A 24398-nucleotide genomic window follows, 5' to 3' on the forward strand; every position below is an offset into this window, starting at 1 on the left:
TAGCGGCAGCGAAAATGGCCGCGATGCTTTCTCCTGGCGGAAACTCTGGTTACTTAGCTACCTCGAGAAACGCTCGTGCCATTTGCGAACGCACATCCCCTAGCCCTCTGATATGGCCGCCGAAGATCTTGCGCTAAGCCGTTTCAGGCTAGTCACAGCAAGGCTTGTTTCTATTACAATGTTCATGATTGGCTCTCTGTAACCGGCCACGTGAACAAGAAGGTCATATATTGAAAATATGGCCATTTTATCACTCTCTATCTCCCGTGACTCAGAGCAGGCTGCGATCCTATGGCAGGCTGCACCAAACCGCGGGTCTATGTCGCTTCGGCCAGCGAGCATAACATTTATCATCAATTACATTCACTGTGTCATTCACTTGTCAATCATCAGGCTCATCGTCGTGATTATTGAAATCAAACTCATCATCTGAGCTCTCGTCATCTAAGTCATCGTTGCTACATTCCAGCACAATGTCGCGCAGGTCCTCCTGTGCCGCCCAATCTAGACCACTTCCAAGTATGATACCCTATTTGTATCAGCAATAAGTTACTCAAATTTACATGAACCACACACCAATACGACCGGCTTTAGTGTCCCGATCTTTTCTTCCGTGTTGGCAATTGATTCATTAACACTAGAAGTTCAGACATTAGTCCTGACACCAATACCAGTACTGGACGCGTCTATTCTCGTATGTCGGCATCGCTACTTACGATTCTATTCTCTTTTTATCGGCATCGCTCAGGACACTCTTCTGTCTGGTCCGCCGTTCTTTCAGAATGTCAACAATCTCTGCGGCGGTTGCCCGATTCATCCCATGCCGTTCTGCACACGAGAGTTAGCGCCGGCAGGTATACACACATGTTAGTTGGCGTTACCCTTGTTCTCCTTTTGTAGTTTAAGTAATTGCACCTTTAATTGTGACAGTTCGTCACTGAGCTGCAGTATTATCCGCATTGACTGGTCGGCATTAACAACGTTACTCTCGTCGTGATCCACACACTGGACCTGCGATCTTATCAATGAAATAGGTGCCATCGCACTAATGTCCATCAGCTTCATTCGCTATCAGTATGAAATCTAACGCACCCATATGTAATTGTAGAATGTATATCTGCCATCTGCTTAGCCATCTCTGACCTACATTGAAGGTCGGGCACTAGTAACCCTGAATACTCGCGCCTTTCGTTGCCCTCAATCTCTATTGATCGGTTTGTACACGTCCACGATTCATCCACCTCATGAAACACTCACTGAGATCAATCTCAAAAATCTGTCTATTAAGCTCATTCAGTTCGTTGTATAGCTCATTAATCCGCGCTTCCTTAGGAGTCAATTCGCGAATCGTTGCTTCACCAGCAGTTGCAGACTTGAACGATGCCACGTCACTAAGGCGTGGAATTCCAGATTTTCTACCAACGCATAAATTAAGGATGTCGGTCGCCACAGATTCTAATGTTTCGTGCTCATCCATCGTCGTCGGTTACTGTACGAATTTCTCCGTGATGCTGAAGCAAATTTAGACGTGTCATAGTTCACTCTGTGAATAAAACCCTTAGCCTATGTGTCTGGGCCATTTGAGGCGGTGTGTTGTTGTTTTGATTCGTGGCTGGTGCGGCGAAGGTTGGGAGATTGTGGACTGCTCTAATTTTGACACTTAGTTCAAAATCTTGTCCCAAATTCAATCGTAGTTTACCGGCAGCACCTTGCTATAAACGGTATGGTGCAAACCCAGGCCAGTGGCTATTTAGTATGGCAGCCCCCCATCTCGTACGCGACACGCGAGCGAAGCACTGTCCGACTCAATATAGCTGCCAATTCAGCATCCTTCCTACTCTTAAGCTATCACAGATCGACATAGTCTATATTATATCATTATCCGATATAGTCAGCCTTCAAATTCTATGGAGCAATTATGACAGAAATTGGAAGTATAGTGACGCGAGAGATTAGCCAGGTCGACGCGGATTTAAATATGGACGACGAGCACGAAGACGAGCCATCGAGGCAGCCAAGCCTGAAATATTTTTCACATGCTGATACTGTGACAGCCACTAATGCCAATAGTATTAATTCAAAGGAAAACAATGCACTGGGTAAGTCTACTGGAGGTTCAGCTGGTAACTGGCTGCATACTGAAATAGTGCAAGGTCCATTCACGTCTCTATCTTCGTTACCTTCAGTTGGCTCACCGTTCTCACCACCGAATACGGCTCTACCAATTGCGTCATCAACGCCTAAGAGACTGTTCACTTCTCGATTTAATACGAGCCCTCCTTTTGGACTGGGGATAAATTCGTTTAGGCCGCCTGTCGCCGGGTTTCAATTTTCGAGCAGCGAATTCTTTGGATCTCTTAATTCGTCACCAGTATCATCACCGAGTCACTCGCCTGGGCTCGTTGCTACTGCAGGGGAAGACCGTGGAGTGGAGGAGAAGAACTTTAGTACGGTTGAGGAGAATGACGAAGAACGCAGCGACGAAAGTATTAGTTTAGGAGGCGCACAACGCGACGCTGAGGTTAGTTTTGCTGCCTGCCATAGATGCGAACAAAGGTGCTAATATGATGCAGAGAATTGCGCGCTTGATTTCGGACCCGGCGCCTACTCTGAGCTCGCCCAAATCCGCTGCGGCAGCGCTTCCGTCATTTTTGCGTCCACGAACGCAGCAGAATAGATCCAAGAGTGAAGCATTAAGTTCGCCGTCACAGTCCCCAACCCCTACTGATCGCAGTGGTATTCTATCGGCCGATATATCCTCGTTGTTTCCAAATTTAAGAACGACGGCGCGAGATCCTGAAGAGCTGTCGGTCAAGAACTCTCTTGACGCTCCCTTTTCGCCAATTCACCGTCATTTTACACGGCCAGGAGATAGTGATGATGAGCTGTCCAGTAATGCTACGGCATCAGCAAAGAAGGAAGTAGCAGAGCCCGTTAAGAACAGCACTACCCAAGCAATTCGGCAACCAGACGATTTGGGGCACCATTTCCCTGTGACCAGGTCTGACAAGTTGTCGAAGTCGTCGTCGTACGACGGATCTATTACTCCAGAACGCCTACGTGGCCCGAGCCCTCAGCCGATTACCTCTACAATGGCGGAGAATGGCAAACTGCGCACGCACTCACTCTCACCCAGTAACCGCTTCACCGGATCGTCCATCCGTAGATCAGCTCAGCAACAGACAGAGCAGAGCAAGTCGCCATCTCCACGGAAGTTATTACGTGAGCTTTCACGATGTATGAGTTCACCACCAAATGTATCATCTGTGGGCCTGATGGGGCAACAATCTGTTAACAATTCATCGAAGTCAACTAGTTTTAATGGGCACCAGAACAACCCACTCACGCGAACGAGTCCCTACTTAAATGCTGCGGGAAGAAAGGAAAGAACAGCAAGCGATGTGCTCAAATTGCTTGAAAATTTGAACGCCAGCTTGCGAATGACTCGACAAGAAGTAGAGTGCCTGCAAAATAAAGTACTCTATGAGCTACCTGAGAGCACCGAAGCTGAAAATTTAAACAAGTTCGAAACCGACACAGCTAGATTGTTTAGACAAGATTTGGAAAAGTTGGAGAGAATGTGGGCAGTGGATTGGCGGCTCCATTCATATGTGCAATTCATTGTCCGCGCTTTTATCCTCGCCTTGCTGGCAGTGCTGCTTTTCTTTGGTGCTGCATAGTAAGTTTTGCTCCTGTGATGATGTAGAACACTTACTGACTGTTATTTAGTGCTGTTTATCTATTCAATCGAGCTCTGGCTCCACGTCCATATATGGGTCCAGAGATCGCACTAGGACGGAGATGCTAGTCGGTTGAATTTTGTACGATACCATGGATAGTTAGTTTATTCAGTTTGGAACACTTTTGTTCTTGATATCTCTGTATTGTTACATGTTAGTTGGGATGTGGTATAAAAATTTATATATTTTGGGAGTAATAGGACGCTAATCATTACAAAAGCGGTTTAGGGCGTTATGTCGCTGATGCAGATTAATTCTATTGTAAGAACTACAACAATTTACTTTTATAATAGCACCTTGAAAACCTTTATATTATCCGAAAACGCCAGATATAAAATGTATACCACCCAGATCAAACTTTTGCATTGTTTCTACTCCTGCAAATCCAGTGACCTACGCAAGTTTATTGCTAAACGGCTTAAACTTCCGTTTCGCCTTCAACTCTCGAATCTTCTCTTGATCCATTTTGAAATTCTTCAGCAACTCATTCATTCGCGTCTTCTTTTCCTCACGAATCTGAAACCGATAAAAGTCCTTCAATTCGCCCTTCTTCTGTCGCTTCTTCGCCTCCTGCTTGAACGCATCAGACGAGATTCCTACACCTGTTCGTCCCACGCCTCGTGATACTGTTACAAAGCCCTCTTCATCTGGCATTGATCTCGCTCGCTTAGCTTCTCGCTCGCGCTGAATTTCAGCTTTATTATATGCGAGCATAAAGTTGTCAATTGTTACCTGTAATGCAGAGGAGGAAATATACCTTCGCTGGTGAATTGCCCTGTATCGTGCTGATCCGGTCATTTCTTTCGTGTCCTCAGTCTCTTGTTCGACAGAGTCGTAAAGGCACCACGAAGGTGGCGTGGCCTGCTGGAACTTCAGCGAGTCGAGAGCTTTGTTCATCGTCTTGATATCCGCGAAGACGACGTGCGCGGCACTGCATGTTGGTAAGATCCTACGTATTTGCGAAATCTCGTTCTGTTGAAGCCCTTTCAGTGACGAGAGTGATGGAATAAGCTGAAATGAAGAGCCAGTTGGCGACGGTAAAAATATGACTGTCTCAATATGCGATGGAGCGATGTCGGCAATCCTGGAAAAGAGAGACTGAATGTGGAGAGTTGTCGTATCAATCGGCAAATTTGCTACGAACAACGTTCGTGAAGGGGAATTATCCCCTGGAGTTTCATGCTTGCGAATGTAAAGATAATGGACCACTGGTCTCTGCTCAAAGTCGTCTTCGTCGTCAGAGTCGCTTGAGCGGCCGGAGGTAGACAGAAGCGCTGGAAGATGGATCGGCAGGACCTGATACCCATTTAACACTTGTGTCGGAGTATTAGAAGTAAACCGTGATCTATTTTTCTTTTCCCATCCTGGCATCCTTTTCCCCATATTTGAGCTGTGGAATGTGGGCATATGCGGATTATTGTAAGAAACTTTGCGAGAAGTGCGTCGAGCGCGATGAACAAAAAATTTCAAGCGATGATATTGGATTGATGGTGCGGCTCGGCAACGGCTGGGACGGGATTCTGATATCCAATTTTGACATTGTACCTCAGCTCCAACAGAATACATCACAGCGTATATTCTCATTCAACGATCATTAAATTGTAATGGCAGGTAGAAACTGTAATTCATTTTCTACCGGGGTACTAGAATCCGCGAAGTTTATTTACGAGAATGCTGACGACGTCACAATTTCAGAAGAAGCATGCAAGCGTGCTGCTAAAAGTGTACCCGCCATACTTTACTACAAGCTAATTAACTATTGCCAATGAAATCTAACAAAGCTTAGATATACACCTCTATGCAAGAAAAATCGTACTCGACGGATACATGGGCCAGTAATCTCCTCAATCCGAAAACGAAGGATGCGAGTGCAGTAGATTGGATTTTCCTAGTCGACCTTCTAAACTTTAGCTTTTGGTCTGACGTTGATCCTGCGGACACCGGAAAGAGCGAGTCAAATAGATTTACGGTTAATTGGGAAGGAACAGGATGGACAGGATACTGGAGTTTATGTGCGCTTGTTAATCGCGCCTTGGCTGAAGTTAAGTATTGATTAGCCAGTAAAATGAAGCAATCTAACTATAAGCAGGCATACCGATTACTACGCCGACATACTGGAATAATACGCAGAAGTGTTCGGATGAGTTGTTACGATATGTATTCCGCAGTGATACGTTGGAGTGTGTGCCGTTGTTGAGTGAACGCATCGCATGTTTAAGGGAAGCGGGACGAGTTTTGACCGAGGTATGTCTAACAAACACTCTTGATTACGAATTATTGCTGATGTATGTAGAAATTTGAAGGCAGTTTTATAAATTGCGTAAAGCAAGCGGACGGCTCGGCTGTGGCATTGGTTCAATCGATTGTTGAGAATTTGCCATGTTTCAAAGACGAAGCTGAATATAGGGGCCGCTCTGTCAAAATATATAAACGTGCTCAAATTCTCGTTTCCGGTATGTATTCAGAATCCGCAGGTAGAATGTGAACTAAAGTTCCGTTGCAGATATATGGGCGTGCTTCAATCAACAATCCTACGGGTATTTTCGAGACATTGATCAGATTAGCATGTTCGCCGATTACAGAGTCCCGCAAATTCTCTACAATCTTGGGTGCCTACAGTATTCTGACGCCTTGACCACTCATATACGGAATTTGCAGGTTATTCCAAACGGCGATCCTCGCGAGATTGAACTCCGTGGATGCAGCATATGGAGCGTTGAAATGATCAAATCCGAAATTCTGAAGGCTCATCCAGACGCCAAAGTTAACTCGATCTTGTTAGATTTTTACCTCTGGGATACTGCCAAAGAGTTGCAGAGAACCGCTGCTGTATCAAACTCTATCCCATGCCATAGAACTAGAAGCATATTTTACTGAGAACCTATTTATTTAGGGCAATAATCCATCTTTATCTCAATTATTCACAAAAAAGCTCTTTCTTGTCATAGATTCACAAGTGCACAAGTGCAATATGCCTGAGGACTGTTCCGCTCTGACCTATTTATAACTCAGACCGCAATTTCTTGAAACTGTCGCTAACCTGCTGCTGAACTTTCTCGGACAATTTCTTTGTTCCACTAGCTGCAGACTGCAAGCCGTGCTTCAAGTACTCATTTGCCTTCTCGAACATCTCGGACCATCCCTCCGGATTTGCACCATGACGGAACAAACTAGTATGCCGACGCGCGGCAGCAATCAACTCATTCCGAGTAGTGCCTTGGTACACCGGGACACCGTAGGAGTCCAGATACGCCTTCAAATCACTATCGCTCCACTTATCGAAAGTCATATCTTTGCCAGAGTTATACCACTCTCGCACTTTTGTGAGTGCATGATCGTATTTGTCGCCGCCTTCATTTTTGAGTGCATCGAAATATTCACCTGCTTTAGCTGCCAACTGGTCACGGGTTCCAGCAACATTACTGCCCTGGTCCTTCAACCAGTTCTGCAAGTCCTCCAGAGACCAAGAATAAAAAGACCAGCTGTCGTACACGGTGATAGGAGCTTTACGATTCTGCCATATGAGATCCTGAAGCTCTTCGGTGGACATTTTCTCGGGGACGATATAACCGCGGGACCGCAGGAACTCCTCGAGACGAAAATCGGGCCAAGTACTGGTAAGTTGTTTAAAGGCTTCGTTCGAGAAGTGCTCGATGGATTCCTTCGACTTTTTGGCAGCAGCATCGTAACGGTCCTTCGCCTGCTTGGTGTACGATTCCCAGTCTTTCTTGAGTTTATGTTTATTCTTTCTGGCCAGCGCAAGGAGCTACAAACTGTTAGACACTTGGTTTATGGTGACATCAAGTATTAATAGCTTACCTCGTCCTTCTTGGATGGCTGAGGAACGGGAATACCATGCTCATCAAGCCAACGCTTGAGGTCAGACTCCGACCAGCTATCGAAGGCAGAGTCCTTAACCTGTCCGGCCGCATCCAGGATATCCTCTTGAAGGTTGTTGAATACAATTTGGGCACGATCCTTTGCATACGTCGCACGCTGGGCGGCCTCATACGAGTACTTCTTGATCAAGCGGATGAGATCTTTTCGAGTGTGCTTCTTCGGGACATTATACCCGTGGTTGACTAACCAGTCAGCAAGATCGGAATCAGACCAGGCATCGAAAAGCCAGTCACTGGTGTCATCGGACTTCGACCTTGCGGATTTGGCGATATAATCATAGTTGTCCTTGACCTTCTTAAGTAATGCATCTTTAGTCGCAGCAGCAGAAGAACCGAAGTGATGCTCATCCAAGAACTTCTTTAAAACAGATTCGGACCATCTACGGGACAGTCGTCAGTACTGTTGTGTCAATCAGATTAGTGAAATTGACTTACGAATCAAAGATCCAATCCTTCACGTTAGTATATGTCTCCTCCGTATCATATCCAGTGTCTTCCCATTCCTTGTACGCTTTCGAGATGAGCCAGTCACGATTGGTCTTGACAGAATCCGAGACTTCAATGCCTTTCTTGTTGAGGTAACTGACAAGTCGGTCATCGCTCCACTTGCCAAATGGTCCAGGTGATGCGGTGACTGCTTCCCAATTGACCTTCACAAGGCCGATTAGATCATCTCGTGAAGAGGAGGACGAGAATTTGATTTTGTTATCGTGCAACCACCTGATGAACTAGTCAATTGCTGAAAGCAGAAATTATGCAGGGGCTGCTTACTTTGAGATCTGCTTGGTGTCCCAAGTGTTGTATTCTGTGGTTGTGCGCTTAGCCATGCAGATCACTCGCTGACGACTTCATGAAATACTTACCAGGCGTATTCTGATGGAATGGATTCCACGCGGTAACCCCAATCACTGCATAGAAGACAGCGAACAAGTATATCAATTTCATGGTCGGATTTTTGTAATTGCCTATCAGATCAAGCACGACGATTTGATATACAAATCTGTGTGGGGCGGGGTCACGTCTTATAGGTCTCCCCAATTGCAGCGTCGAGTCGACGACACCATGACGACGTTGAGCGACGGGATTTCCTCAACATCTGACGTATTTGGATTGCGATTGACGATCTGGGGAGCCATAAGCTTATGGAAATAAGGTTGTGATTGATGTCGTGTTGCGACGGGGCGGCAGAGTCCACGGAATCCTCCAACCACACTTAGCCGTGTGATCAACTGCCTTGTCCGGCCCAAGTTACCGAGAACTCACGTGTGGAATACATTCTCGGTCAGGCCAATGTCGATCATCCGCCGCATAGAGCACAGTTAATGACACGATCAGTTCCCAATGCATTTGCTGTGCGATTCCTCTTACAATATCCCAGTATGCTAATAAATTGACGTCATCCTCCTGGTCATTACGATGGGGCGTGGCGTCTATGCATTTGGACAGCTATGCAGGGGTCATCATCGAGGCAACTCCAAGATCAGCCGCATCGACCCTTTACTGGGAATATTCAACTTAAACGCCATGGGGGGCGAAGCTGAAGCACTACAATCCATACTGGGTATTGTATATTATCGCTGTACAATAAATAACATAATTCTCTATTCTAGCTGTTAAAAGTCACTTCAATAATGCAATTACCCAATCATGCCATTAAACCAATTAACACCTAATACCATAATGCATTTTCCTTCAGCTAGATGCAAGAAAACTTTTACGATCACATTTTCTGTAGATTAAGATCATTAATGAAAACCGCCTGCTTCATGTCCTTACTTTTAGGTTTCGCGAGATTAAGTTTCTTCGGGTGAACCTCGTCATCGCTACTTTCTTCGGCAAATGTTGGAGATATCTGCTTCTCCCACATACTGTAGTACCGACCCTTTAACGTCAACAACTCGGTGTGGGACCCCTGTTCGACAATACGACCTTCATGAATGACAACGATTATATCTGCAGAGATGATGGTCGATAGACGATGAGCAATGACCAAAGTTGTGCGATTTTTACTCAGTTCATGTAGGGCCATCTGGATATGCCGCTCGGAGTCAACATCCAACATGGCCGTGGCCTCATCCAGAAGCAAAATGGCAGGATTCTTAAGCATCGCTCTAGCAATAGCGATACGCTGCTTCTCACCACCTGAGAGTCGGAGACCACGCTCGCCGACCACTGTATTATATCCATCAGGGAATCTCAAGATCTTGTCATGTATCGATGCTGCTCGAGCCGCAGCGTAGACGTCTTCGTCAGTGGCATCGCGTTTCGCATATTTCAAGTTGAACATGATAGTGTCGTTAAAGAGCGCGCATTCTTGAGGGACTACACCCACATTTTCACCGAGGCTCTTGAGGGTGATATCTCGAATGTCCTGGTCGTCGATAACGATGGATCCGCTATTGACATCGTAAAATCTGAACAACAATCTGAAAATAGTGGACTTTCCGCCACCACTCTCGCCGACGAAAGCGACTGTCGAACCAGCAGGGCAATTGAGAGTCAAGTTATGAATTGCTGGTTTGTGCTTCTCCTCATACCTGAAGCTGACATCGTTAAATTTGATTACACCGCGTGCCACTTTCAGTTCTTTGGCTCCAGGTTTATCGGCTACCGTCGGCTTCTCTTCAAGAACATTGATCATCCGCTCAGCACTGATAAGGTTATCTTGTGTGGATCTGAGGAAGTTGGTGAATTGGTCGAGTGGATGCTGCAGCTGGGCCATGTACGTCAACAGCGAGACAAAGGTTCCAACCATTTGGATTCCTTTCGACACCTGGTATGCCGAAAATACGCAGGAAAATAGCAATCCGACAATAAAGACCGAGTTTTGTACAAGATTCACGAGATGATGACTCGATTGATACTTCAGCTCGGCGGCCTGAGTAGCCTCGATGGCGTCCGCGTATCTCTCCATCTCGTAATCCTTCGCGCTAAAGTACTTTATGGTTTCATAAGCTGTTATCGAATCCACTTTGATGCCATACTCGACAATACTATTGCGGACTAGACTTCGCTTGTTCTCCACACGCTTCTGAGACAGCTTAGTGCTGGCCCACACATAAGCTGTCGCGATGCAGATCACAACCATCGCATAATATCTATCCATTGTGACCACGAAATATCCAATGGCGAGTGCCATGTCGATAAGCATAGGAACCATCTGGAATGTGATTCTCTCCACAAAAGAAGTGATTGCATGACTCTTGTCTAGCGTCGAGACAATTTCACTGGACCGCTGGCTCAAATGGAAGTCAAGACCTAGTCCCAATACATGCTCGAAACCAAGAACGGATAGTGATCGGTACGAATACTGTGAAACGGCCATCCACAATCGCCCTTGGACGAATCCGAGGATTGAGCCACTGCCCTGCATATATCGAAGACATAGATACAGTGCGATCCGGGACCATGGTATGCCCGCTGTCGATCATGTTAGCACAGGTTCTCGCGAAGAGTATTCAGCTAAATCACACCTTTTCTTCCAGTCTCTGCCAATAGTTGGTCTGTAACCTTACCAAGTTGATAAGGCACTAATATGTTCACAACTCGTTGTGTGACGATAATAAGCATGCACAGCACTATATATAACTGAAGTTTCCTGTCATTGTATGGCCAGACGTACGGAAAGAATCGCTACAACAGAGACATATTAGCTTTCATTCGTTCTAAAGAACATATGTGAGTTCCGAAACAAATAAACGGACCACGAAGCACTTGACATAATCCGACCATGTATTACTGTAGGCCTTTTTGGCATTCTGACTCTTCTTTAATCGCACAGTTTCATCAAAGTGCTTTGATCCAACGAATCCCTTTCGGCCCATCAATGAATATGCATGTAATAGCTGTAATGTAATGTGTGATGGATAATAATGAATCCGAAATTGAATATCAGAATTGCGTGACAAAGGATAAGAGAACTTGACAAAGACGTGAGAATAATCGTGTAATATATCGGGGAAGAGTCAGCAGCCGGATGGCAAAACGGTACTCGGAAACTACCAAAAAGACTTTAAATCCGGTTCCAAACTCCGAAGGTTAAAGCCGGTCAAAACTTTCTCCTGCCAAGAACACCGCAGAATAGACTGCAACGCAACCGACTTAATTTGGTAATAGAAGACATGAACGTGGTCTCATTTTCTACATATAATGAGAATTTGGAAAGCCAGGATAGAAGGTTAGTAGATAAGACGATTGAGCGAGCTTTAATTTCAAATAATAGACAATAGACTGTGGGCACTAATTTGACATGCCCTTCGGTGCGAACGCGACCAGTTTAGTACAAAGGCGGCAGATCACAATAGTGGTGAGATATGGATTTAAAAGTATTACCTTTAGTCCGTCAATACGATATCTCAAATAATATCCACGTACTGAGATTCAAAAGTCAGAACTAATGTATAGTGAACATATGTCGATCATTTTATGCCGAGTCGTCGCCATAACAAACGTGTCCCCTCGAGCTCTAAGACACTAGACCCATTTCGGCGTCTTACCACCGGAACTTTTCACATAAGTTGTAATTTATATGCCATTCCGAGCATCATATTCCTGCGCGAGGTATCAAAAGAATGGAATGATGCAATTTGTGAACTTCTTTCAAGGTGTCCAGAATGTTACAGTGTTCTTGACTTCCGATCTTGCCCTCATGGACGGATAATACCCAACTTATCCAGTCTATCATGAAATCTTGAGGAACGTTGAGATCTATACTACTCCACACCTCATCGCCAAAGCTAGAGAAAGATAATGAGATTGATCTATGGCATTACAAGTGAGATAAATTGTATACGGGTGGATACGATTACGGTAAATTTATTCGTAAAGTTAATCGCATCGAAAAGAAATCGTATTGGCGACAAAAGAATCGTATAGCAATCGTATTCTTAATTAGGTATGGCCTAATAAGACAACGCGTTGAACGCGGTTTGTCTTATAAATGTACTGGAGTTAATAGAAATATACTCCGCATTCCGTCAATTAATGATAATAGTATCTTATGGACTAGCAATAACCTTCAACCGTATAATTGAGCAGCGAAGTAATAATAACGATAGTAATACAACTTTGGAGATAATATACGACCACAAGCAGATATATGGATTAAATAATGCATAATTCCGCCGAATCCGGCTACTTTGTCGCTCTGTGACTTTATGAGAGTATCACAATAAATAATATAGCTAGCATCGATCACCTCGTTCACAAAACCTTAACTCTGGACCGTATGGTCCAGAACTACGGGATGGACCCGGCTTTAATTCGGGGCACCCTCATTCGCATGTGGAGACGCGAAAATAAATATAGAACTAACTGGCAATACCGCCAATGCCAGCCGTTTACTGCAACAATACCACTGCAGCGAAATGTTGCAGTCTAGTCATATGGTCCGATGCCGATTTGGCTAGCGAACGCAGTGCTAACACTGCGAGCATCATCATCAATAGCCGAGTAAACAGATCCTAAACCCCCATATACCGAGGCGCTGTCATCTTCGACATATTGTTTTAATCTGTCGCTTTGGCTCAAACCGATAGACTTCCCACCAGAGGGGCCGGCACCGATTGCTCCGAATTTGCCGTTAGCGGCGTTCCCATTCGTGATATCTGCGGGTGCAACACTACCATGAGGACCAGGAACAGATGATGAACCAGGAAGCGATGGCCAATGGTTCATCACATTAAATCCGTTCGCAAAGATTGCCTGATAATTCGAGCTAGGCATGCCACTCAGCGACGCCACATCATCAGGGATGTATCCAAGCACACTGCCAGTATCGAAGTCGGACTGTTGTTGTCTCGAGAGGTCTCCATATCTCATCGACATTGGTAGCTGACGCTGCTGCTGATAATACGATCCAGCTGACGATGGTGAACCTCGGTAAGGCATGCGTGGCTTGGCGAACTGAATCATGCTCACTTGGAGATTGTTTAATGGCCCCTCGACAAGACATCCCTTTTCCTTGTAGTGCATAAGCAAATGATGCCACATTGGCTGCTTCGACAAGACCTTGGGATTGCCAATCACCACTAAACCGTACTTAGCACGAGTAAGCGCGACGTTCAGACGGCGAGGATCGCTCAAGAAACCGATGCCCTGGTGTTCATTGGAACGAACACAAGATAAGATTATATAGTCTTTTTCACGACCTTGAAACGCATCAACCGAGGCAACTTCGACCTCCTTGTACAATTCCTTGCGTAACGATCCATTCGTTTGCATAGACGAGACAATGTAAGAGCGCTGTCCTTCGTATGGCGTAATGATACCTATTTGACTGGGCTGAATTCCTGCCTTAAAGAACCTCGTCACAAGTTTTTCGACATTCGAGGCTTCAGTACGGTTCAAGTAACTGGTGCCGGAAGCAGAAATTTCTTCTTGCCCGAGATTCGACCAGAACATCATCGGTGTATCAGCAATAGGCCACGGAAAATCTACATTCTTCCGGAGTCGTTCGTCAGTGGTTACGCCGTTCTGTAAGCTGCCTTCGTAATACATGTTGCTGGGGAATTCACTCAAGCACGGATGCATACGGTACTGGACGTTCAACCGGATAGGCGCCAATCCAAGTAAAACAAGGCGCTCAAACAGCGACTGATGGAGCCCAGCTCTGGCAGCCTTCTTATTCATGATAACTGGACCTAATTGCTTGTGATCGCCAACAAGTACCGCCTGTTTGCATCCCATGACAAGGGGAATCATGCACTCTGGCTCAGCGGCTTGTGTACTTTCATCAATCAGTACTGTTCTGAACTTGAGTTTCGCCAAGCGTGGATCACCAGCTCCGACGCAAGTACAGCAGATGACATCCGCATTCGTCAAAATTTCCCGTTCAGCCTGACGAGTCAACTTCTTGAACTTCTTTTCATCCTGGCTACTCAATTCACCAAGTTCTTGTTTAAGCTGTGTAAGCTTCTGAAGTTCGATGTTAGTATCGTTCAAACGAACTTGCTCGTGTAATGCTAGAAACGAGACTGAGCTCTCAATATCTTCTCGGCTCTTCGCTGTCAATCTCACGGTTTTAAGACCGGTGCGGTGAATCTTTTCGGTAAGTTGGTCAACGGCGACATTAGATGGCGCAGTGACGAGCACTTGGCCAGGATTCATCTTCGCCAGGTGATAGACAATGGTAGCAGACGTGACTGTTTTACCAGTACCTGGCGGTCCTTGAATGATTGAGATATGCTTTTGCAACACTGACTTGACGGCGTGAACCTGCGAAACGTTCAAGTCTGGAAGATTAGGGGCAGCAAACTGCTTTGGCATGGCAGTCTTCAAGACAACCGGAGCAACCTCGTGTCCAAGAAGTTTGTGATAAATATATCCAGACACAGACATCTCATTAATCGCAAAAGTCTTCAAAGCCAGCTGCATACGATCAAATGATGTCGCTTTCCAAACATAATCGACCGAAAATCCCAGGGTACAATCTGATGGAACGGATTTATCGTTTCTTCGAAGTTCTAATGTAATCTCATCAGAAATATTGTTCGCGATCTTAATAACGTATCCGACGCCCTCCCATTTTGATCTTATGTCGCCGTTATATCTGAGTCGCATCTCGTCACCAACAGCGAGCTTGACGTCTCCCATGTCCATCTTTGGCAGCACAAACGATGCCAAGTGTTTATTGTTCAAACCAATATCCCATTTAACTACCAACTGATCTTGACTCTGGGACTCTTTTAGCTTCTTGTCATAATCGGCCTCGATTTTCACAAGAGGACCGAAGCATCGCTGATACTGATAAGCGTCTTCATATCGAAGAAGAACTGGAACAGGTTCATCATCCGGCGCAGAATTTTCCAGGTCATTAATAGTTGCATTGGAATTGTTTTTCCAAATTTCTTCCAGCTTCGCAATCTGCGCAGCAGTCGGATTGCGTGCCTTGACCTGCTCCGATTCTGTAGGAACTGTAATTAACCACGATAGAAACGAGCGATCTTCGATTAATGGTTGCCACTGGCTAGTGTCCCACGTCATATCCTTGCTGGATGAGGCAGACGCACATGGCTGTCGACATAAAACGACGACAATTGTGTCAGACTTGGCGGGAATAAATCCGAGAAGAAAGACATTCTTGCAACCGCAGTTGTAACATTCTAGAGTAGTGGCGCCGAGATCAGACTCAGCATGTAAACACACTTCCTAAACGGTCATATTAATAATCAAACTTCAAATCGTGCTTGTCTTATTGACACCAAACGCACCTTATGACGCGCTCGAACCAAATGATTGACAATATGCGAACTGGAGGTATTGCCACGTGAGTTACAAAACCACTTGTCGCACTGTGCACACCGCACGACACTGGAAGGCGAATGAATTCCGCAATATCTATACGGCATTAGAGATACCTAGTCCTACTATAACCATATCCATCTAGAATAATATTCACGTACGCGCACGCATAATCCGGTAATTCTCTCACTTCGTCGTCCTCGCCTTCGTCCTCTTCATCCGTAGCTCGCCTCCGGTGACCATCGTCGACTGGCACACTAGCAAGACTGAGAGTTCCATCAATCGTAGATTCAATGTCGTCATCCTCACCAGAGTCAGACGTATTGGCACCAGAATCGTCATTTGCAGCTCGTCGCTTGTTATGTTGACGACGGCGGCGATAAGGCGCCATGTCGGAGATCACGGACGAGGTATCGACATACGACGCCGAGTCAAATTGTTGACCAAGGTGGGTAAAGGCATCCATTTTGTCGCTTTGAACTAAATCTATCGTCCCCTTATAATCCAGCCCAATAAGATAACTTGGTAAAGCTTCAGGGCCCGTTGTATAAGCTTTACAGAACACCCCTTACGATCCGTAGCGGCTGAATGGATGTAAGTCCGAGCAGACTGGGATTTTTTTTAAGAAAAAATCCCTAACCCCGGTATAAATCTCTTAACGTTCCAGGCGACCGTGCAGAGCATCCAGAGAGGTGCCGTTTGCAATTTGAACGAACCCAGATTCTGAAGAAACTTCCAGCTGTATTATTTGGTAATTAAATGACCCTAGTTTATTTGGTACGGAATTAAAATCTGGCTGTTGGCAGCTAAACTATGTGAAGTTAGTCAATGCGAAAGAAGGTTGAGCTTGCGAAACTGCATTTTAAAAAGTTATTTTCAGGGGCCCAACGTACCACAAAAACAACCCAAGTAACCAAAACTCTTTTTCCAAAATTTTCAGCGAACCTCCCAATCTCTAAAAGAAATCTCAAGTGCAAATTCAAGTGTGTTTTTCGGTTATAGTTATTATATTCACACACAAAATGGTAAGCACTTCTATTTTGTCGTGGTGTAGCATAAAATAACGTGGATTAGCTACGACGGCAGGCTCGCGAACGGAGGGAGTATCTCTACAAGAAGTCATTGGCGCTGAAAGATGCGAACCTGGTCGTAAAGCGACAACAGTTACGAGAAGCGCTGGCATCTGGAAAGCCGCTACCGAAAGAGATCGCTGACGATGAGAAATTACGGAAAGATTTCAAATACGATGACAGCATGCGAGAGGAGATAGACGACGAGTACAGCGCGTTAAGTGGAATACAAGATCCTCGAGTCGTCGTAACCACGAGTCGAGATCCCAGTACAAGATTGGGACGGTTTGCGAAAGTAGGTTGTTAATCTATCACTTCTTGTCGTACTACATACTTATTTTTGTAGGAAATTCGTCTTATGTTTCCAACTTCAGTGCGTCTAAATCGTGGTAATGCGGTTTTGCCATCGCTTGTCAAAGCATGCCAGGCGTCATCAACTACAGACTTAATTGTGCTTCACGAGCACCGAGGCGTACCGACTGCTCTCACTATTTCACACTTTCCACATGGTCCAACAGCATCCTTCTCTCTTCACAACGTTGTCCTAAGACACGACATCCAGAATGCTGGCACCGTCTCCGAGTCGTATCCACATCTGATTTTCGACAATTTCACGTCGCCACTTGGAAATAGAGTTATGCAGATATTGAAACACTTGTTTCCACCGGGTGCTAAGAAAGATAGCGCGCGAGTTATCACATTTGCCAACAGAGGTGATTTCATTAGTGTACGACACCATGTCTATGTCAGAACCAAGGATGGCGTCGAGATTGCTGAAGTAGGTCCCAGGTTTGAGATGCGGCTTTATGAGTTGAGACTGGGTACTGTGGATAATAAGGACGCGGACGTCGAATGGAGATACAGGGGATTTGTTAGAACGGCGAACAAGAAGGATTATTTGTAAATTGAGAATATTTCTAGCGCGGTGCGTTTAATCAAATTGGTACATAACAGAAGAAGCATGCGATTATATGCTATATTTGTAAGGCGCCATATATCATCCAACGACTCCGTACTGCGAGTGAGTGACATGCGGCTGAAACGAGGAGTGTTTTTAGGTTCCATGGATTTCGTTAGTGAATCCTATCAGATGAATTGCTAAGGCAGATAAAGACTACTTCAAAACTTGGAGAAAGCGAAATAAAGTGGGCGGCACTCGTAGAATCATAATATTGTATATCATGAAAGTTCATAAATACCGTGGGCCACCTGCTCAGAAAAAATTGGCATCGAGGTCCGTAAATACGCAGCTCCTTAAAACCTTAAAATATTAGCACGCACAATTCTGAGCCGCTTTGCGATTCTTGACGTTCGTAAGTACATCACAAGGGCCATTCAGCGGTTAAGAAACACACTTATGTACAGCGATTCACACATTGATACACATTCATCGCAGATTTAGAACCCGCTGCAGATACTTAGAAGTCGAAGACGCCAGTCGGCCTCTATTATACGGCTTTCTGCTCTATCCGGTGGGACACAAATTGACTGGTTCTGACTCAGGCGAGGCCACACGACCTCGACGATGCCTCCACCCAGCTCGTCCCCGTCTGAGCTGCCTCCTATTTCTACGAATTTTCGACCAGTGCCAGTGTCTCCTCAATCACCGAATGGCCATCCTTCAACAATACTCTCTGGATCGCCGTATCCGCTGGTGCCTCCGCCGCCACCGCAGACTATCCCCTCGTCGACCGCGGCGCCAACTTCTTTACGTACGCCGTCCTCGGTAATGCGAAGACTATCCCGAGGTGCGCTTGACAAACTTTCGCGGCGAACAGTCAAGCCACTGTCAAATGGGCCTGTGACTCGACGACGATCAAGCTCAAATGCCTCTGATACTGAGTCATTCGTGGAAGGACCACTGGATGTTCCGGAAAGTCTGCGAAATGGCGTCGCATTCTTGCGAATCACCCGTAAGAAGCGGATTCAGTACACATTCTTTTTGGACGTGGACCAGGGAACTATTACGTGGGACTCTAAAACTAAGGCAAAGTCAAAGACTACAATCGTGGTCGATAATATTAAGGAAATCAGAGTAGCAGAGGATGCGCGCAATTATAGAGAGGAGTTTAAAATATCCAGCGAACATGAAGAACTATGGATCACGATAATATACGTGACAGACAATCAGAAACTGAAAGGATTGCATTTAATTGCTCTTTCCAAGGATTCGTTTGATCAATTTGTTGGCACACTACAAAGGCTGCTAAAATATCGCATGGATATTATGAGCAGTCTGGCAATTCCTGGTGAGCAATTTGTCACAGTCCATTGGCCTACCTACGTCACGAAGGAAGAGGGTGAAGAACGCTTGTCATACGAAGGTGTTGAGCGTCTGGCTAGACGATTACATGTCAATTGCTCTAAGCAGTACTTGCGACAAAAGTTTGTCGAAGCTGATGTTGATCATTCTGGATTTTTGAGCTTTGACGAATTCCGGAATTTTGTGAAAATGTTGAAGCATCGCGGAGAAATTGTCGATATCTTCAAGAAGGTCAGACGACAGACGGCTGCTGCGAACGATCTAGCGATGGAAGATGATGATCGGATGAGCTTGGTCATGTTCAAGTCTTTCCTAAAAAATATCCAGAAACAGGAAGTTGACGATTCACAGGCTATGAAGTTGTTCTTTAAATTTGCAGATGAGTCTAGTAGATTCAGTGTCGACTCGTTTTCGGATTATTTACTATCATCATACAATCCAGTGCTGAAAGATATTGATGAAGATATGACGCGTCCTTTGAACGAGTACTATATCTCATCGTCACATAACACGTATCTTTTGGGCCGACAACTTGCTGGCGAGTCGTCAGTCGAAGCATACATTCGAGTGCTACAGCGTGGATGCAGATGCATTGAGCTTGATTGTTGGGACGGGGATGATGGTCCGGTAGTCTCCCATGGTCGAACTTTCACATCGGAAGTCTCATTCGCAGACGTCATATCAGCTGTTCACAAGTATGGTTTTATCTCCTCGCCATATCCACTTATACTTTCTCTTGAGGTCCATTGCAATTTCGAACAGCAGATCAAAATGACTGAAATCATGAGGACTACATTTGGTGACAAATTGGTTGCGGCACCGACAATGACTAACGTGCTCAGTCTTCCAAGTCCGGAAGATCTCAAGCATAAAATTTTAATTAAGGTGAAGGGAAGCGATCAGTCCGAGAGAGATATGTTTAACAATGAGGTGGTCGGGAGTACGAGCGAGAGTACCACGAGCACTGAGGCGAGCCTCAGCGAAGATACAGACTCTGGGCGCGATCCCGTTAGAAAGCGTGTAAAGAAGAGAAATGGAAATAGTAAAATCGTGCAAGCTTTGGGCGACTTGGGCGTCTATGTTCGTGGTGTGAAGTACCGTAATTTTGCTCTGCCAGGTTCGTTACATTCTGATACGCAATGTGGCCATATGCTAACAACACATAGAATCTCGGACTCTAACTCATTGCTTTTCCTTCGGGGAAAGGTCATACAATTCACTTTGCAAGGATGAAGAGAAGCTGTCTCAGCTGGAGAGGCACAACCAGCGGCACCTGATGCGAGTATATCCCTCTGGATTTCGGTTCACAAGCTCGAATTACGATCCAGTTATCTGCTGGAAACGAGGTGTACAAATGGCGGCATTAAATTGGCAAACATTTGGTAAGTTCTATTAATACTATGACAGATTAATGTCTCTAACAGAGCTTTAGACTTGGGCCTCCAAATGAACGATGCAATGTTTGCCTGCGGTGAGAGAACGGGTTATGTGCTTAAACCTGAGGAACTCCGGACGGTCTATGCTCTACATCTGAGCAGCCTTCGGAGGCATCGAGTCCGACTTTACATTGATGTGAGATTTATTTCATCCTTGTTATTAAGCAATGCTAAGTTGAAATAGGTCATATCTGCCCAACAGCTTCCGCGCCCGAAAGAAGCCAAACCAGACGATTCGTTCGATCCGTCAGTTGAAGTCGAGGTTTTCAGCCCCAACACTGCTCCTCGACGTATGAAGACTCGAACTGTGCGGAACAACGGTTTCAATCCGATTTGGAATGAAAAATGGAGTGTTGAGCTAGAGGGCCCTCTAGTGGAATTATCGTTTGTTCGTATTCAGGTTTATTCGACTGACGGTACGGTATTTGCCGTGTATTGCGGGCGAATCAGCAATTTACAACAAGGTAAGCATATGTTGCTCTAATGGCTATAAAAGCACATGCTAAATAGGTAATAGGATATCGGCACGTGCCTTTATTCGATTTACAAGGCGAACAATTCATTTTTTCTACTCTCTTTTTGAAAATTGCATTCGTTGACAAGTAAACGTATTGGGAATTTTGTTTTGCATTTGTTTGTGGCATGGAAAACTATTTATGACTCTTGGATATACCGCTAATACAAGCTTAATTCTTGCATTCCATTTAGTTCCTGATGTTCGATTAGTGTAGAACCTGAGCAAACGTAGAACTTTCGCGATATGCGCGTGGCTGGGACGTTCGTAAGGCCAACGGCGCCGAGCCTCCACTCCTACCACCCAGTTTCCGCTTTTGGAAACCTCATCGTGGTCAGCTCTGGGCAACATTTTCGCGGCGAAAAATTCACCGTTTCGCGACATTTACGGGAACAAGCAACTTTTGCGATAACTCGGTGATCGTGGTGATACAAGCGGGAAATGTCGTCGTCATTCTTTCAAAAGCTGGGACGCGCGGGTCATCTCAAGAGTGCCGAAGAATCAGGAACGCGGTCCCCTAGTCCATCTGTGTCCACTGGTGAGTCAGTTACTGGATCGCCTGCCCCTTCGACTTCTGGAACGGTCGCGATACCTGTACGGAGAGATGTCCGTTTTAAGACAGTGAAGGTGTCGCGAGAGATTCAGAGGTCGTCGCCCACGCCGTCGGAGTCGTACCCTTCGGGAAAATCGTATCAGTTGGATATATTGAAGAGGCTTAACAAGCGCAAGAAGGATCGCATTGCGAAGTCGGAGAAGCCGGAAGGAGAGAAGAAGCCGACGAAGGTTAAGCGGGAACAGAAAAAACGGGGATCTAGGGCGTCGTCAAAAGCAAAATCTAGCAAACACGTTACTTCAGACGACGAACCGAGTGAGGAGGAAGAAGAGGAGGAGGAGGAAGAGGAAGAGGAAGAGGAGGAGCGCCGGAACGAGGGCAATGATAGATCTGAAGATGAAGAGGAGCAAAATTCACAGAAGCGCATGAAGCTTGTCGACGAACCCGTGGATGAGAGTAGAGAAATCTTGCAAAGTCCTGTCCTTTCTAGGAACGACGAAGTGCCCAAGTTTCTGCAATCAGCTGACATCGTTACGGTAGATACTCCCGGATACGAGTCGTGTATGTACTGGACTTCAATATTATTAGGACATTCAATTAATGGTTCCAGATTTCCCCAGTGAAGACAAGGACAGTTTATATATCGAACTCAAATATCCTTCTTTTCCTGCTGTCACTGAACGCTTTAACCTTCTCAGGCCAATAAAGGAGGACTACGATCCGTTAACTGAAGTACAGAATATTATGAAAATTGTCGCGCAATTCTTCCTTCCCGAAGAGGACGGCATTCAGATTTTTACAGCCGATTTGCAGGATTGTATAATTCGGCGGATAAAACGAGCAATTAAACGAAAATCACTGTACGGGTTGAAAACTGCCATCGACGAGTACAACGCTATTGTGGAGCAATTCTATGACGGTGTCAATGAAGAGATATATAGAGAACTGATTATCAAGAATCTACGAAATAAGTCAAATATGGCTACTGTGGCACATGAGATCTTGAGTCATATATATTCACGGATAGTCTCACCACAAGTCAAAGAATTAAGAAAATATACTGCGTTTTCTAACAACGTCTATGGCGAGCTATTACCGGCATTTGTTAGCAGGATATTCAAGGAGCTCGAACTTTCTTCCCATCAGGTTTTCCTTGATCTCGGATCCGGAGTCGGAAACTGTGTGTTGCAGGCAGCGCTGGAGACTGGATGCGAGAGTTATGGATGCGAAATTATGGAAAATGCTGCGGAACTTGCTGATAAACAGGCAGTGGAGTTTCAAGGACGACTGAAACTGTGGGGGATCAAGGCGGGATCAGTCAAGCTCATTACTGGAAACTTTCTCAAAGTTGAAGAGATTGGCGATATTCTTAAAAAGACAAATCTTGTGGTATGCTATTTTGAGATTGAAATCTATTCGACAGAACTAACGGCATTATACAGCTAGTAAATAATTATGCATTTGATGCGGAGTTAAACGGCAACCTCATCAATATGTTCTTAGACCTGCGCGAGGGCACGAAAATCGTCTCGCTTAAGTCTTTCGTCCCACCAGGCCACAATATCACAGCACATAACGTGGAGTCGCCAATTAATCTGCTCAAGGTCGATGAGCGTGAATTTTTCACAGCAAGTGTCAGCTGGACGGATGCGCCTGGAAAGTACTATATCTCGACTATCGATCGCAGCCGGATTACGAAGTTTTTGAATTCGCAGGAATAAACTATGGTGATTAAGATTACTTCTTGTGGTCTGCTGGCGATGCAGCTGAAGCGGTTACTTCTCGTTGGGATTCTTCTCGATTGGCTTCGCGATTCCGCTGACGATTTCTGTCGATGCTGTTGTATACAAGTCAGAAAAAGCATAGCAAAAAGAATTTGTATAATATATAACCTTTCCAAAAACGCATTTGCGTCATTCAGTTTCTCTGCTTCGCGAGACACGCGTTCCATCCATCTGTTCACGAGCTCGCGGTTTTCTTTTTCGAGCTTGTTAACTTTGTCTTCCGCGACATTTAGTTGTATTTGATATGTGAGGATCTCGTCTTGGAGAATCTGGATTGATTTATTTCGTTCCCGGTACTCTTCGTCTCTGGTATTTAATTGACTTTCGAGCTTCTTTTTGTCCAGTTGCAGCTTCTCAAACCTAGTCACGGGTTAGTGCTGCCCTAACGGTAACCGTTATTTAGCTGTCATACTCTGCATCTATTCGTGCATTGTAGAGTTTGAGCTTTTCAGCTTCAGCTTCTAGATTCTGAATAGTCGACTTTGACGTGGTCTGGTTGTTATAGAGTGACTCCAATTCCACCCTAATCCGAGCAAGTTCACGACTATTGGTGCCTCTATGTCGAATTAGCAAAAGATCCAGTCCCGCTCGAAGTCACACAACTCACGCGCCAGTCGTTGATCTGACCGAATTGGTCTCCGCAGCAACGGCCCGTTCTGCGAGCTTCGTGTCTTTGAAATATCAGGTTTAGATCGTTAAAGCTGCGCCAAATACTGGAAACTTACAAGCGTCGATGATGTAGTAGTTCTTCATCTCGCGAACGTCACGCTCCATCTCAATGGATTTCACCATGGTCGACCGCCAGTCTGCTGCCATTTTGGTGCAGTATTGTAATAATGCAGATTTCCTATAGAATTATAGTAGGATAATTGCATAAGGTTCAATTGGGACTTTCGGT

The 24398-nt window shown here is 45.3% G+C and overlaps 12 protein-coding genes across 12 annotated transcripts; 6 read left to right on the forward strand and 6 right to left on the reverse strand.

Moving 5' to 3' along the window:
* Nucleotides 1-382: 382 nt before the first annotated feature.
* Nucleotides 383-1477, reverse strand: V1513DRAFT_382893 (uncharacterized protein; the record flags this gene model as incomplete). The annotated part of the gene is made up of 6 exons (XM_066895123.1): nt 383-529; nt 577-637; nt 717-828; nt 882-1045; nt 1093-1204; nt 1258-1477. 6 exons carry the CDS (start codon nt 1475-1477, stop codon nt 383-385), a joined length of 816 nt encoding a protein of 271 aa, XP_066752058.1.
* A 330-nt stretch (nt 1478-1807) lies between these two features.
* On the forward strand, nt 1808-4045 carry V1513DRAFT_449596 (uncharacterized protein). The gene is made up of 3 exons (XM_066898702.1): nt 1808-2521; nt 2574-3679; nt 3730-4045. Exons 1-3 carry the CDS (start codon nt 1919-1921, stop codon nt 3806-3808), a joined length of 1788 nt encoding a protein of 595 aa, XP_066752059.1. The 5' UTR covers nt 1808-1918; the 3' UTR covers nt 3809-4045.
* V1513DRAFT_449597 (ribosomal RNA-processing protein 7-domain-containing protein) lies at nt 3932-5271 on the reverse strand. The gene has a single exon (XM_066898703.1). It carries the CDS (start codon nt 5145-5147, stop codon nt 4134-4136), a length of 1014 nt encoding a protein of 337 aa, XP_066752060.1. The 5' UTR covers nt 5148-5271; the 3' UTR covers nt 3932-4133.
* A 73-nt stretch (nt 5272-5344) lies between these two features.
* Nucleotides 5345-6617, forward strand: V1513DRAFT_426733 (uncharacterized protein; the record flags this gene model as incomplete). The annotated part of the gene is made up of 5 exons (XM_066896183.1): nt 5345-5464; nt 5527-5752; nt 5830-5984; nt 6034-6193; nt 6244-6617. 5 exons carry the CDS (start codon nt 5345-5347, stop codon nt 6615-6617), a joined length of 1035 nt encoding a protein of 344 aa, XP_066752061.1.
* Nucleotides 6615-9008, reverse strand: V1513DRAFT_449601 (uncharacterized protein). The gene is made up of 5 exons (XM_066898704.1): nt 8503-9008; nt 8411-8444; nt 8075-8359; nt 7560-8019; nt 6615-7506 (listed from the first exon to the last, which is right to left on the reverse strand). The coding sequence occupies exons 1-5, from the start codon at nt 8582-8584 to the stop codon at nt 6742-6744; spliced, it is 1626 nt and encodes a 541-aa protein (XP_066752062.1). The 5' UTR covers nt 8585-9008; the 3' UTR covers nt 6615-6741.
* A 183-nt stretch (nt 9009-9191) lies between these two features.
* V1513DRAFT_449603 (P-loop containing nucleoside triphosphate hydrolase protein) lies at nt 9192-11655 on the reverse strand. Its single transcript, XM_066898705.1, has 3 exons — nt 11344-11655; nt 11113-11272; nt 9192-11059 (listed from the first exon to the last, which is right to left on the reverse strand). Exons 1-3 carry the CDS (start codon nt 11461-11463, stop codon nt 9360-9362), a joined length of 1980 nt encoding a protein of 659 aa, XP_066752063.1. The 5' UTR covers nt 11464-11655; the 3' UTR covers nt 9192-9359.
* Nucleotides 11656-11733: 78 nt separating this feature from the next.
* On the forward strand, nt 11734-12677 carry V1513DRAFT_449606 (uncharacterized protein). Its single transcript, XM_066898706.1, has 2 exons — nt 11734-11816; nt 11869-12677. Exon 2 carries the CDS (start codon nt 12065-12067, stop codon nt 12323-12325), a length of 261 nt encoding a protein of 86 aa, XP_066752064.1. The 5' UTR covers nt 11734-11816; nt 11869-12064; the 3' UTR covers nt 12326-12677.
* Nucleotides 12678-13015: 338 nt separating this feature from the next.
* Nucleotides 13016-16346, reverse strand: V1513DRAFT_382952 (P-loop containing nucleoside triphosphate hydrolase protein; the record flags this gene model as incomplete). Its single annotated transcript, XM_066895127.1, has 3 exons — nt 13016-15787; nt 15850-15976; nt 16042-16346. The coding sequence occupies 3 exons, from the start codon at nt 16344-16346 to the stop codon at nt 13016-13018; spliced, it is 3204 nt and encodes a 1067-aa protein (XP_066752065.1).
* A 472-nt stretch (nt 16347-16818) lies between these two features.
* On the forward strand, nt 16819-18081 carry V1513DRAFT_403381 (anticodon-binding protein). The gene is made up of 3 exons (XM_066895555.1): nt 16819-16905; nt 16955-17245; nt 17297-18081. The coding sequence occupies exons 1-3, from the start codon at nt 16903-16905 to the stop codon at nt 17852-17854; spliced, it is 852 nt and encodes a 283-aa protein (XP_066752066.1). The 5' UTR covers nt 16819-16902; the 3' UTR covers nt 17855-18081.
* A 100-nt stretch (nt 18082-18181) lies between these two features.
* On the forward strand, nt 18182-21348 carry V1513DRAFT_449611 (PLC-like phosphodiesterase). Its single transcript, XM_066898707.1, has 5 exons — nt 18182-20330; nt 20380-20595; nt 20646-20785; nt 20834-21113; nt 21167-21348. The coding sequence occupies exons 1-5, from the start codon at nt 18476-18478 to the stop codon at nt 21253-21255; spliced, it is 2580 nt and encodes an 859-aa protein (XP_066752067.1). The 5' UTR covers nt 18182-18475; the 3' UTR covers nt 21256-21348.
* Nucleotides 21349-23679, forward strand: V1513DRAFT_449614 (histone methylation protein DOT1-domain-containing protein). The gene is made up of 3 exons (XM_066898708.1): nt 21349-22277; nt 22327-23105; nt 23159-23679. Exons 1-3 carry the CDS (start codon nt 21605-21607, stop codon nt 23435-23437), a joined length of 1731 nt encoding a protein of 576 aa, XP_066752068.1. The 5' UTR covers nt 21349-21604; the 3' UTR covers nt 23438-23679.
* V1513DRAFT_449616 (autophagy-related protein 16) lies at nt 23101-24370 on the reverse strand. Its single transcript, XM_066898709.1, has 5 exons — nt 24226-24370; nt 24108-24171; nt 23913-24056; nt 23609-23860; nt 23101-23553 (listed from the first exon to the last, which is right to left on the reverse strand). The coding sequence occupies exons 1-5, from the start codon at nt 24314-24316 to the stop codon at nt 23454-23456; spliced, it is 651 nt and encodes a 216-aa protein (XP_066752069.1). The 5' UTR covers nt 24317-24370; the 3' UTR covers nt 23101-23453.
* Between the last annotated feature and the right edge of the window lie 28 nt (nt 24371-24398).

The sequence above is a fragment of the Lipomyces chichibuensis genome (genome assembly GCF_038497645.1).
Source record: "Lipomyces chichibuensis strain CBS 12929 unplaced genomic scaffold V1513scaffold_31, whole genome shotgun sequence".
Classification (NCBI taxonomy): Eukaryota; Fungi; Ascomycota; class Lipomycetes; order Lipomycetales; family Lipomycetaceae; genus Lipomyces; species Lipomyces chichibuensis.